General features: G+C 38.3%; 3 protein-coding genes across 4 annotated transcripts; 1 reads left to right on the top strand and 2 right to left on the bottom strand.

The window, feature by feature from the left end:
- Positions 1 to 168: 168 nt before the first annotated feature.
- LOC145909135 (DNA polymerase epsilon subunit 4-like) lies at positions 169 to 1,210 on the top strand. Its single transcript, XM_082996452.1, has 3 exons — positions 169 to 564; positions 760 to 844; positions 911 to 1,210. Exons 1-3 carry the CDS (start codon positions 355 to 357, stop codon positions 964 to 966), a joined length of 351 nt encoding a protein of 116 aa, XP_082852578.1. The 5' UTR covers positions 169 to 354; the 3' UTR covers positions 967 to 1,210.
- LOC145890338 (coiled-coil domain-containing protein 152-like) lies at positions 979 to 2,269 on the bottom strand. Its single transcript, XM_082981331.1, has 6 exons — positions 2,171 to 2,269; positions 1,828 to 2,002; positions 1,569 to 1,772; positions 1,414 to 1,511; positions 1,227 to 1,322; positions 979 to 1,146 (listed from the first exon to the last, which is right to left on the bottom strand). Exons 1-6 carry the CDS (start codon positions 2,267 to 2,269, stop codon positions 979 to 981), a joined length of 840 nt encoding a protein of 279 aa, XP_082837457.1.
- Positions 2,270 to 2,671: 402 nt separating this feature from the next.
- Positions 2,672 to 10,271, bottom strand: LOC145902480 (solute carrier family 22 member 4-like). Of its 2 annotated transcripts, XM_082990474.1 has the most exons (11): positions 10,037 to 10,271; positions 8,090 to 8,192; positions 7,705 to 7,793; positions 7,223 to 7,326; positions 6,743 to 6,897; positions 6,193 to 6,361; positions 5,334 to 5,564; positions 4,914 to 5,128; positions 3,865 to 4,050; positions 3,029 to 3,167; positions 2,672 to 2,831 (listed from the first exon to the last, which is right to left on the bottom strand). In XM_082990474.1, the coding sequence occupies exons 1-11, from the start codon at positions 10,241 to 10,243 to the stop codon at positions 2,801 to 2,803; spliced, it is 1,629 nt and encodes a 542-aa protein (XP_082846600.1). In that variant the 5' UTR covers positions 10,244 to 10,271; the 3' UTR covers positions 2,672 to 2,800. The 2 variants fall into 2 exon arrangements, 1 of the variants encoding a protein (XP_082846600.1); XR_014402611.1 differs by lacking the exons at positions 2,672 to 2,831; positions 3,029 to 3,167 and having other exon boundaries at positions 3,989 to 4,050; positions 4,418 to 5,128.
- Between the last annotated feature and the right edge of the window lie 2,515 nt (positions 10,272 to 12,786).

Below are 12,786 nucleotides of genomic sequence, written 5' to 3'. Positions count from 1 at the left end.
TAAGCAAAATATAATGATACATCCAGGTGTACAAATGTTTCATAATAATTAAATTTATAACCTTTAGGGTTATTTCCCGAATATGTGTCAGCAAAGTTCGGGTATTTTTCTTCTTTCTTCTGCAGTTTCATGTTGTTTATTTAATAGAACTTTAACAGACTGTTAAAAGGAATTTTATTTCATTTATAGTAATTATTTTTTTACTTTTTGCATTGTGCGAGGAACATTACATCGTTGTAAACTGTTGGTTGTATTGTGAATTATTTGAGGCGTGACGAAGTCGCGGGAAAAAATATTGTTTGTGGTAAAAGTGGAAAAATCCCACATTATTGGTAGTTTTTCTAATTATTTACAATGTCGGAAGAAATTCCGCCCGATTCGGAAGCCAGCGATGTGCTGAATGTTAATTCTGAAGGTGTGACGGAAGACACAGAAGTCGGTGAAACTGAGAAATCCGAAAAATTAACAAAATTACCGCTTGCTCGGATAAGAACCCTCATCAAAGCAGATCAAGACGTGACCATTGCTAGCCAGGAGTCTGTTTTTCTAATTGCCAAATCCACGGTCGGTAGCAGCATCTTCATTGTTTGCTTTATAGATTAACATTTTACTTGTATAATGAACCAGATAATCAATATGTATACCAGCCAGACTGCTTGGTTAGTTGATTATTTGGGTAATTTTCAGTGTTGTGCTCTTGTGCAGTTATTGTATATTGTTTTTGCATCATAATCATAACTCATACATTGCAATTTTAAGGAACTATTTATTCAAACAATGGCAAAGGAAATATACAGAGTGACACAGGGACAAAAAAGGAAAACTGTCTACAAGAAAGATTTTGGTATGAGCAAAAATGCACACACCATTTCAACTACAACCATAACTCTGTATTTCATACATTTTATAGATTCTGTTGTGGAAATGATGGATGAGTATGCATTTTTAGAGGGAGCAATTGACTGAAATTATGCCGATTTAGTGATGCTTTCTTTTAAGGATGCCCTGCCTACCCATTGATCTACTGGTGTTTTCCATCAAAACTTTGTTTGATTCAACTTGGTTGAGTTTTTGCTTCAGACAAAACAACTCATTTTTCAGCTGCGCAATCTGTTTGTTTGACTCATCCTGGACATGTTGTAGTTTCTGAAAAATTGTAACAGTCCTTGTCCATTCTTTGCTTCGTGGTTTTCAATAAAATGATATGAAAAGTAAACAAAACATACCTTTCTAAATATGTCACTATTGGCATTGCTTTGATTTGACTTTGAAGATTTTAGATGGGAGTTCTTTGCTTGAAGCACTGATATTTTCCCCTCATACTGCAAAATAAATCAGATAATTAACACTAGTCTGAATTACAACAACAATAATTAGGCAATTCAATCCAAATTTATGTTCAATTTTTTCAACCTCCATTTGTAGTCTTGCAATGACATTTTCATGCCTTTTTACTGCATCCTCGTTCTTTTTCACAAGGTCATGAATGTGCTGTTCCATTAAAGACAACTCTTTTAGCTTCTCCTCATTATGCCTTTCAACTTTTCAAAAGAAATGCATTGAGAAACGTTTAGTTTTAGTAATCGTTATTAGTGATGACATGCCTTTAACTGCATGGTCCCTCTGTATTTTGTCCAACTCTTTTCTATGCTCTGTTTGGAGGTTTGACAAAGAGGTTTGCAAGCTTTGAATTTTAGTTTCTAGGTCAAGTTGATGCTGTTTGGAACGGTCCTGTAAACTTGTAAGTCGCTCCTTTAAAACTTTTGCCTCAGCTACATTAAGAAAATATGTCAACTTGCAGTCTACACAAAAACAATCAAATCTGACCTCTGTGAGCAATCTGGTTTTCGACAGCTTGTTGCAAATTGTTAACAGTGCGTGTAAGATTGTCGTTGTCTGCCCTTGTCATTTTAAGAGACAATTCAAGATGATTGCATCGCTCTACTTGTGCCTTTAGGTCATTTCTAACGCAGGAATCTTGCTGCTCGAGTGACAGAATAATCTGTTGTGTTAAAATACACGATATGATGAAAACAAATGCACGTAGAAACTGAACGTCCAAAATGCATGTTATGCATAGGATTGAAAAGGATGAGTTCCATTATTCTGAAAATTTTTGGTGTAGGCTTGCATTGCATGCACTTGAGACACAAAATATGTATTTAAAAACCTTTTCCCATTTCAAAACATCTGCTACAACTTGATTCAAATCCTGACTGATATTTATGTCGGTTTGCTTTTCAGAAACCGACTCGGACAAATCCTCCATTTTACCACTTCATCCCACAACAACTTTACGACCTTTTGTCGTCTGTCCCTACTTTTCACAACACTGACGTCATGCTGCATAGAAATCGTTTTACAAAAACATTTTGAGCAAACATACTATAATAGATTTTTTTTCATTATATTTAAAACTTAAATGCATTTGCAATAATTTACCACGTACAACATTTAGGTGCGACCATTGTAACCCACTAATACAGATTCTTTTTCACGGGCAGCACGAGTTTTTGGCATATCAAACTGGCTCAATAGTTCCAAAAAATTTACCGCATTTGATATAAATCACACACAGCACTTCCCACTAAAGATTTCATCTGTAACTAAACCATCTTTTCTGACAGTGTGTCAAACTCCGACAGTACCTCTAATTTGTTTATTAGTGCTTGTTCATTAGATTTTTTGCCTACATTGTTAAAAACGCTAAAAACTTGCAAGCGATATGTACACGACAAAAGCGCAGAGAATTGTTGCATCAGCATTATAAGAATGAGGATTCACGGGCGACACCGACAGATTAAGACTTGTTGCAGGAGAAGATAATCCCACTAGAAACAGACAAGGAAGGTTAATAATATAAAGCAAAAACCCAATGGAGAATATATAGTCTATGGGTCGTTTTTAAGAAAAGCACACAGACACGATAATAGTTCTTTTGATAACAATGAGGCATTAGCTGCCCTACATTTTAAACTTTATTTGACTATACCACAATACGGGTAGTGATCTACAATACCTCACTTACCCTTTTATATTCTTTGCCTCTCGTACTGTTTGAGGAAGTTGGGCTTTCAGTGTCTTAGGCAACAACGTGTAAAATGTGGTTGTAAAAATTATAAACGCAGCCATGCACAATGGAACGGTCAAACCATTTGTCTGATGACCTGTGCAAAAAAAGTTGTCAGTATTTTATTGATCAATGTGGGTTTAATTTATATTTCATGGCATCATCGGACAGGTCATAATACTTTACAGAAATTAAACAACGATGCACGCGTTGATTAATCACGTGTTCACAGATTACTTGAGTCAAAACAATAAAAATATTCCCAAACAGCCTCAAAAAAATATTTTATGTTATTTTGCAGTGAAACATTTCAAGGAAACGTTTGAGACCAGGCGTGGTCAAACTTTAAGGCAGGAAAATGAAAATTTATGGGGCCCCAATGGTCCATGTGAGTGTATGGTTGGCGAGTGTTTACACTACAGGTTTTTAAACTAATTTATTTAAGTAGTACTTAACGTTGGTAGGTTGTAACCAAAAAGCAAGAATATTTCACATTAAAATAATCAGTGTTCTTGGGTAAACAGTAATTTACAACAACACCTGCCGGCTAGAATAAAAGACTCGATACGAAGTCGTTCTTCGATCATTCATGATTTACATCAACCTTTGTAATCATTCTGAGAGTATATTCACAATATTTCTTCTGAGAGTATATTCACATTTGAACCCAGGACATCCTGGTATTTGAACCCAGGACATCCTGGGAACGATTACCGATCAGGTTTTCTTTTTGGTATATGGGTCGGACACTTGGCCAATGCTGCCAACCACCCGCCTATGAAATATTTTCTTACCAGCATAAATAATAAAAGGAGCAACCGTGCTCCCAATCCTGGCAGAAGCGGAAGAAATTCCCATCGACAAGTTCCGGACGCATGTTGGAAAAAGCTCTCCTGTATAAACGAACAACGTTGCGAAGCTTGCGGCAATGAGGAGTCTCTCCAGAATCACCAGTCCGATAATAAGCCCGGAGACGTCAACTGAAAAGTTTGCAAGCCGAGGTTCAGGGTTTCAAAGTAAAATGTCGCAGAAGTAACCTCCACGGGATTTTGTTTATCGATTACTCTTTAAACAGAGTAAACGAATGCAAATTGAAAACAGCTGAAGAGTATTTAAAATGTGTGTGCTGTCAACGTAATTTTAACAACGCTACGAATTATTCGGCAAAAAAGTTGATTTTTATAGTTGCTTATTTTTGAAATTATAACAAGCAGTTAAATTTCGTATTTCGTTGAACGAAAATTTATTAAATTTCGCAGCCAAATTAACTATTTCGATTCTCCTTTAGTTTTGTATAAACGTGCACAAATATACGGTTCCGGCTACCACTGAGAGCCAATGAATGACCTCTGGATGACCTTTCCTTGCTTTTTGAACTCCCGGAAAGACAGTCGGCAAATTGCGTTCGGCTAGATTGACATCAGGACATACACGAGCGTTTGACCTTGAACAGCACGTGGTCCTGTCTTCAAAGACGACGTTGCCAAACAGAAAGAGGTGTTACGCAGCGAGACCGGCCGGAGGACTGAAGTCAATATGTTATGTGATTTTTATGCCATGTGTGGCCTTTATTATCACTATTGGTTCACTTTATGTAAGATATGCCATAACTCAACAACGAAATCACGTTTAAGTATCGACTCCAGTATCCCGAGGGCCACGATGCATGTCAATGACAGTTAAAATGAAAACATGCTTTTGTTGTTTGCATTATAATTACGTTTTCTCAATAAAGCTGCCAAGCAAAGCGGTCACGACATTTTTGGCACAAATTAATTAGCTTTAAGCGGAACTGCCATATACCAACGTATGTAGCAGTTCCGCGCTTCTGAAATTTTCTTACTCAGTTTAAGAAGAGGTCCCGCGGCAATTAAAACGCCCGAGGCAACCATGAAACCCATGTAAGAGTCGCGTCTGCCCCAATACTGGGTCGCGAAATAAAACAGTGCAGTGGCTGCAAGCTCTGCAGCTCCCAGTAAGGCGATGTTGGCGAAGCGGTTTCCAGCTACTGATCCAATGTCCAGTGACACGGTGTAGTAAGCCATGCTGCATGTAGACCTGAAAATGGGCACGATATTTTCTTGACAGGTTGCAGTGCAAAGCAAAAGCGTGATAGTGTTTGACGAGTTCACTAATGCTGTGAAACCAAGTCATGATTACCGAATGGCAGGATCACGGGACTAAAGTTGAAAAGAAAAACAAAGCGTCCCAAAAACCTTTACCTCTACACAACAAAAAAGGTTGCTTAATTGTAAACACCCACCATGACAGGCCGACTATAGCCAGACGCTTGAGCAGAGTGCACGATTTAGCAATGAGTTTGCAGGTCACCCACAACCCTTTTTCCTCCTTTCCTTCATCAAGCAGAGCGGTTGCGTCTTCGTCAACCACAGTAGGTGCCATCTTGTTGTGCTTGGCGATCTTCCGGAGAACTTTATTTGCCTCCGCTACTTTTCCAACAGCCAATAACCACCGTGGTGATTCGTCAATTAACCTATAAACAACGAATTTATGTGTAAGAATTGGTTAGTTTTCTACGAATATCTTCAAATGTCTATGATTTCGTGCTGCACAGCAGTGGTTTACAACCTGTCTTGACATCCTGCAAAATTTATGAAGATATTGCTGCACCTGATGAGCGATCATAACGAAAGTTGTATCAGAGATTTAAAAGTTGCATCAAAATTACCAGAATGAGTATAAAGGATAGCTTGCGGCACGTCTCAAGGTTGCAAATGACATCCCAGGGTGTCGCGACCACCCGGTTGGAAACCACTGCTGTACAGTGCGTCTAGTTTTCGCTGTTTTTTGTTTCTAAAACTTGTCTCCATTCTGGTCACGCATTTTGTGTTCAAATTGCTTTTAAACCGTAGCCAAGCACAACTTATAACCACCCGTTGTTTTGGCAAAATAAACATTAAAATTATCCTTTCAGTCAACACTGTAATGTTCTACCCAATAAAGTGCAATGTTACGTCATAACGAAATGGGTGCTGCTACATTAAAAGTACGATTACATTAAAATTAAATAATTTAAAGTCGTCAAAGACACTATATCCACAAAAAGACATAAGTTTTACCTAACCATGCGCCAATGAGCGATTTTCGACAAAAACACTTACCAACAGTAGGGAATGTACAGGATTCCGATGAGCCCGGTGATGCGCATATACCAGCGCCAATCATCAACGAGAAAAGCGAGCAATGCCAAGAGCATGCAACCGATTGAGAAACCGGTGGAGATGAAAAAGTAAACAAGACTTCGGTGCTTTGGAGGAACTACTTCAGCCCCTATAAAGGCAGGAAAAAATATTGCATTGGTAGCCGTAGCATATAAGGCCTTTCAGGTCAAAACAGTACGTACACTACTGTCAGTGGCTCAATAATTGTTGTGACTTTTTCGATTCTACAAGAATATTAGAATTGTAGTTGGTTGTTTTCTGTACACTTGTAGAGACAACCATTTTTAAAACAACACGAGGGGGTTGTAATGTTGTACTGAATGTTAGACAGGCAGCATAACTATACTGTACATTGCAAATGTAAATCACGCCTTTTGATTTGTATTTATGGCCCAATACTTGCGAAACTCGAATCCGTCCTAACTCAAATGAGTTACGAAACCCTTAATAAACACGATATTAAGGGAGATAATTTTTTTTGTACACTTACCTAATAGAACAGCCGCCACATAGTTGACCAAGCCACCACATCCGCACACGAACATCAGTATCGCGTAGGTGGTGAAGTTTTGGGCGAAACTCAACAGCAACGTTATGAGGTATTGCCACGCACTGAACACTAGGAAAGTGACCTTTCTTCCGAATCTGTGCATTTGTTGCTATGTAAACTAAACCGCTAAATTGCCATTAAGTCATCCAACTAATTAGGACTGTATAAGCATAGTAGGTGGTCCAATTTACTTTTGCTACAAAAACATACGAGCGTCTCGCATTCCCATAAGCACAATCATTACAGGAGTCATTTACTGGTCCAAAATCAACGACTTCTATTTTTTATATTGTATATTATATTGTAGGCCTGAATTATTTTACATTGCCTTACATTTGAAGGTGAAATTTAAAAGACAATGCAACAAAACCGTGGTTGGTGCAATGGATTAAACTGTCTGAATATTGGTTAAATACTGACCTGTCTGAGATCACTCCGCCTACAATCCCACCAAACAGTTTGCCAAACATGTACAGAGAAACGGACAGAGGTTTCTGCCAAGATTTTTCACAGATCATGCCGAACTACAGACACAAGATTTACACAAATTAGTTCTTTTAACAGATGCACAGATATTTGATTTATACATGAATTCTATGTAATTATTGTTGTATGTGTCTCTACAAACAAAATCATCATCCTGTTGTAATTTCCTTGATAGCTTTCAAAAGCGGGCAAATTTTTCTGCAATAATCACAGTTTGCTTTTTCTTTATGAAACGAAATATATTTGTCTTATATACCAGGGCAGACATATTTTAACCTGAAAATTTACGTTTCTGTGATTGTGGTATAACAAACAATAGGGCGATTAAGTAGAAGTATTAACGTGTGTTAAGTGTATAAGTGAAATGTAACGATAAACTTATTTTAGTGTGTGACCAGAATCATCAAACACTATACCTCTGTGACAGAACTTATTTCTTTGCCCAAAAACGTCCAACTGGTGCAAACCAAGGGAGATGACTTTCCAACATTATTTAGTTGCTCATCTGCAATGAAATTTTACACTAAAAATTTGCCGATTTTTACATTGTATTTTTGCATGGTGATAAGAAAGGTGTGCATTTTTGAACAGGACTTTTTCAATAAAAGTATTTCATTCAACCTCAATCTGAATTAACATCAACCAAACAAGTTATGTAATAAGCCGTATCAGTTTGTGTTTAACACCTTATGAAGCTATATGGAAACTCGCAATAGCTCGGGTTGGTAGAGTTTTTTTTTAAATAAGCCTGTCAAGTTGAAAGATATAAAAATACCATGCATTTAACCAAACAGGATTTACCATTGAACTGACTCAGGTTTAAATACGGAGAGATGGACGTCGTATTCTCGAAGTTGCAAGTATCAACAATGACGTCATCCGTGCTTACGTTGTTTGCGATGTCCTGGTGATAAACAGATAATTTTAATCTGTGTGTTATACAACGCCAGCAAGGTAACAGCAGCGTACACACATGGGCGCCGTCACAGCCGTTACACAACCGCTTACCACGGCGTATTGCTCGGCTGACTGGTAAACAGATATATTACTCTGGTTTGTTAACTGAGCGTAACACTGTTTGCGTTTTATGTAATAATATGTGCGTAAAATGATAAGCAGGCCAATTGATCTGTGAATTCAAAACTTTTTGGATCTGCTGTCCGAATACTTTCTTGAAAACGCCTTGTGGTTCACCAATTCAGCAATGTTTTAAGAAAAAATTATGGCGACTGTTTGGTCGCAAGTGATATTTACGTTATGAGATGTAACACAGCATAGAAGCATTCAACAGTCTTACGCAGCTCAAGAAACTTTAGAAACGCACGACAATTGGGTTGTTTTCAAAACAAAGCCTATTGTTTATGTGTAGCCCCAACATTGTCCACTACTGAACATATCCCAGAGTTCAGGAACCACTGCATTCGAAAAAGAACGGAGGGCGTTGACAAAAGGCTTGTTGAGTTGTCATTGACAAAAGAATATTGAGTTCTTTAGTTTCGTTTAAGCGCATGCCAAACATCATCGCACATTGGCGCGTAGTTTTATGTGAAAACAACCAACTAAAACTCACACTTGTCCGAAAAAGGCAGTATTTCCTGCGTAAATAAATTTTATATTTCCATCAACCAACGCAATAAAATGGATGCCTGTGATGGACTATTTGTTTAGCCCCCTTTCTGCCCATTGTTCGGTGTTGTTATAAGACACTGAAGGTCTTGGAACGTAGGCTTAAGTGCCCAGTAGAGTCAAAATCAACTAAATACTTTCCAGCACAGAACAAAAAATTAAACCTTTGCTGAATTCGTTGCAAACACATTAATAAAAAAAGAAATAAAATAGATTTAACTTTCTGTTAGGTTTTCCAAATGCAGTAATTTGGGGCGTTAACTACGGATTAATTCGATTACTTTATAGGAAAACATTGCACAAAGCGTGGGACCGAACAACTCTCACTTTCCCAGGCTTAATCATGCAGCAACCTGTCCGATTTTGTTGAAAACAAGCGATACGGCTTTTATCCCACATGACTAAATCCCACGCTAAACAAGCCGTTAGCAAACGGTGGGACGCCAGAGGCTTGGTCAAGCTTCACTAATTTGGGAGGTTTTCTGCCTGTAAAATGACAAAAGGTCAACCCGAGTTAATATCTGCACATGCGTTTGATCAGAGCCTACAGCAGCGGGTCCCTTTTCCAGGGAGTTATATGCAAAATATTAAGGGTTCCGTGAACCTTTCGCAAAACTACAAAACATATCCGTTAAGCCTTTGGTCAACAGCGCACGACAACAAGAGCCTTTAAAAGAAAAGAAGGGTGTATAGGTGAAATATCATTACTTTTTGAAACTTCTGACGTTTTGGGGGGTTCATATTCCACAAAAATCGAAAACGAAAAAAAATTAATGAAAAATCATTGATGTTCACTTGACGCTTCTGGCCTCTTGGAGGTTCGTAAACAATCTTGCAGGATGTCGCGGGAAAAAAGTTTAGGAAACACAGATTTCCTATTCCAACTTTTACCGATAAGCAACTTTGGTTCTCATGCTCAAGTGTGATAATGCATTAGACGGGGAGACCAACACCATTGTTTAGTCTTTCGCTCCGAAGCAAAAAAAATGTTTCACTAGCGAGCAACTTGCAAGAACTGGCCCCAACGACAGTAACCAGTAGTTTTTCGCTACAATAAATCTTATCCGACGGTATTAAAGCGTCCATAAGGATTAAAAGGAAATCCGGTCAAACGTTACTCACGGCACGAATATGGAATGTTCCATTCAGGGTGTCGCACCGAAACGGCGGCGTGTAGTGTATTGCCAGAAACTGGAACGTATTGAAAGCGTTCGGAATGGTCGACAGCAGTAGCAAGATGCATAAGCGGGATTGGTATTTCCCAAAAACGTTCAGCTCCTCGTAATTCTGCGTCTTTTTCACTTCTGTGAGCTCGGTTCGGTTGTCCATCGTGTTTCACAAACTTTTAAGCCCTACACAGTCCTGGTAAACAAGGTGTGGCAATATACATAAATACTTACGAAAACTGTAAAAACCTTGGAGCGTATTCACAACCCTCGATGCAAGTTTCTCTAAACAAAAATCTGAAACCGTTTTCAGGCCTAGTGATTGCAACAAGTTGTGATGCTTTTCATTTAACAAACAAACGATGCCTTTATCACAAGAGACGCTGTTTATTTATAAACTTTCTCATTCTTTTCTAGCTTGTGTACAGCAGTTACTTTCGTGTTTGTACCGTTTCTAGTGTTTACACCCCGAATAAAACCGCAAAGGATTTACGCCTAATATCCTTCCGAGCCACAACAGTGTAAACGACGCGTCTACAAACATGTTAACATGTCGCGAGAACAAGGGTGATATTACATTCCAATGTACTTTGACACCTCTCATATCTTCGAGTGGGTCTATAGGGTACGTCTCCTGCCCTAATTGTTGCACACCGCACAACTTGACGAGACTTTAAGCAATGGCGAAAACACGTCATTTGTTGAATTTCTCTCAGATAACTCACATTCCTGGGTCACGGGAATAGATTGGAAACATAACACAGCGAGGTTTGGGAGTTTTTCAAGCAGAGAGACGTTCTACTACTGTACGCAATTCAAAGTATCGTTGAAAGGGCCGTTTTACTATCCAAAAAGAGGAGTCTTTTACCATTGGATAATCTTCAGTTGTGCTTTAGTTAAAATCTCCTAATATAAAGTTACATTTAGACCGTGAAGGGTTTTCATATACATGCGATCTATTCGATTACGTCAAAACTGGAAGTATTCGGTTAGCTAACAATTTCGAACCACAAACTTCAGGCGACCAGATTAGGCTGCTCGGTTGAAATACACATTATCTAACAACTAAACTAATTCTTTCAACGTGATGTAAATATGGCTATTACGAAAGTTTAAGAAAGAATACCAAGAAGAGAGTGAAATTGATTTCGTCGTCAACTTTGTAAACAAATATACGTTAATAATAATACAAGAGCTAAAAAAGAATATTTTTCTTGCCGGTACGCCACTCCGGCAACATATCTCACGTAACTAAGCCAAACACAAGCACCAGCAGCACAATCTGAAGCCAATACGTTAAGTCAGGGTTTTCTCAATTTCAACTGGCGTTACGATGATATCGAGTCTCGAGTGGTGGGGTCCATTTAATACCTTTTTCTATAGTCGACAACTCAAGCGAAACACGCCGTGTCTTGACCAGTCAGGAAGAATCATGAGATTCAATACGTTGCTGTTTGGCTGGCGTCAGCACAGTTTGAAAGCTCCGTCTCATGGCCTGTTGCCCTTACTAGCTTTGTATCTGCTGTATAATTTGCTTTCTCTTCTCCGCCTGAAAGTACACCAATTCCCAATTCCTGTTACTTTCTATTCTTTTTTCGACTTTTTGTGACGTCTCCGTCCTGCTTAGCAGAAAACGTATAAAAACGGCGCGCAATGCAATTATTACAGCCATACAAAGAATGTTATTGTACATTCTCAGGCATTACATCTGCACTATTTTAGACGATTTTAAACGATATTTTAGAGGTCCTGTTTATACGAACTTTGGGTGTTTGACAATCTGCATTACTGAACATCATTGTTTAACTCGAAAACCGAGCCGCGTCCACATCCGACCAAGCATCGCTGGTAATTATTGAAAAAAATTTCTACAAACACGTATCAAATTTCAATTGTTGTAAACGGGTTTTTGGGTCATGATAACACACAAAAGTCACTTAAATGATTGCGTTTTTCGCCCTACGGGCATATAGTGTAAACGCATAGTGTGTTTTTCTATTGTTTACTAACAGGAACTGACGATGCCCGTAAGGCGAAAGATGTATTCCTTTTAGCAAACTAGACTGGCCCTGATTTAAAGTGATTCTTTTTGAGTATGTCACGAAAAGGTCATGCAGTGATCGACAGGCCTTTGCCTGCAGTTAATTATGTTTCAGATCCATCATTAAGTAAACGCTAGCACACAATGGGTAACAATAATACAGGGGAATGACCGCACCTGTACAGAAGCTCCAAAGTTCTTGCGGCGCGCCTACACGATCTAGCAGCGATGTTTCGTACGTAAATAACTTATTTATTCACGTTACTGGATTAAATTTTCTTCCCGATGCAACTTCTTCATGGAGATAATAACAGCTGTTACTTAGAAGTGTTTGTTTATTGTTACAGTTAGTTTATCATGAGTTCAACAACTCAAGAGTGTGGAGTTTGTGCTAAAAACTTGTTTGTAATATGGTCCAGCCTCTATAAAATATCTTTATTGCGGTAGCCTTTTCAATTTAATAACTATAACTACATTCAGCACATTTTATAACGGCACTAATGCAGGGTTTTAAAAACAAGTAACATGAAAAATTTGTGTGTGTTTTATGACGTAAATGCTAAAGCTAAACTACACGGTAAATTGAAGTGTATATTATCCGGACTACTGAATATTGGTCAGTACCTGAATCCTGAATGGCACATGTCACATTACTATTTTTCTAA

Source organism: Ascidia mentula, chromosome 1 (assembly GCF_947561715.1).
Source record: "Ascidia mentula chromosome 1, kaAscMent1.1, whole genome shotgun sequence".
NCBI classification, from domain to species: domain Eukaryota; kingdom Metazoa; phylum Chordata; class Ascidiacea; order Phlebobranchia; family Ascidiidae; genus Ascidia; species Ascidia mentula.
The sequence above is the reverse complement of the archived record's forward strand: the minus strand, read 5'-3'. Positions and strand labels throughout refer to the sequence as shown.

Excerpts from the sequence above, each read along its gene's own strand:
- LOC145909135 (XM_082996452.1), top strand. The coding sequence starts at position 355 with ATGTCGGAAGAAATTCCGCCCGATTCGGAAGCCAGCGATGTGCTGAAT. Across the intron at positions 565-759 it reads TTCTAATTGCCAAATCCACG|GAACTATTTATTCAAACAAT; the intron begins GTCGGTAGCAGC and ends TGCAATTTTAAG. Across the intron at positions 845-910 it reads TGTCTACAAGAAAGATTTTG|ATTCTGTTGTGGAAATGATG; the intron begins GTATGAGCAAAA and ends TACATTTTATAG.
- LOC145890338 (XM_082981331.1), bottom strand. The coding sequence starts at position 2,269 with ATGGAGGATTTGTCCGAGTCGGTTTCTGAAAAGCAAACCGACATAAAT. Across the intron at positions 1,773-1,827 it reads AAACCAGATTGCTCACAGAG|CTGAGGCAAAAGTTTTAAAG; the intron begins GTCAGATTTGAT and ends TTCTTAATGTAG. Across the intron at positions 1,323-1,413 it reads TTGCAAGACTACAAATGGAG|TATGAGGGGAAAATATCAGT; the intron begins GTTGAAAAAATT and ends TTTATTTTGCAG.
- LOC145902480 (XM_082990474.1), bottom strand. The coding sequence starts at position 10,243 with ATGGACAACCGAACCGAGCTCACAGAAGTGAAAAAGACGCAGAATTAC. Across the intron at positions 7,794-8,089 it reads AAACCTGAGTCAGTTCAATG|ATGAGCAACTAAATAATGTT; the intron begins GTAAATCCTGTT and ends ATTTCATTGCAG. Across the intron at positions 2,832-3,028 it reads GAGGCAAAGAATATAAAAGG|TGGGATTATCTTCTCCTGCA; the intron begins GTAAGTGAGGTA and ends GTCTGTTTCTAG.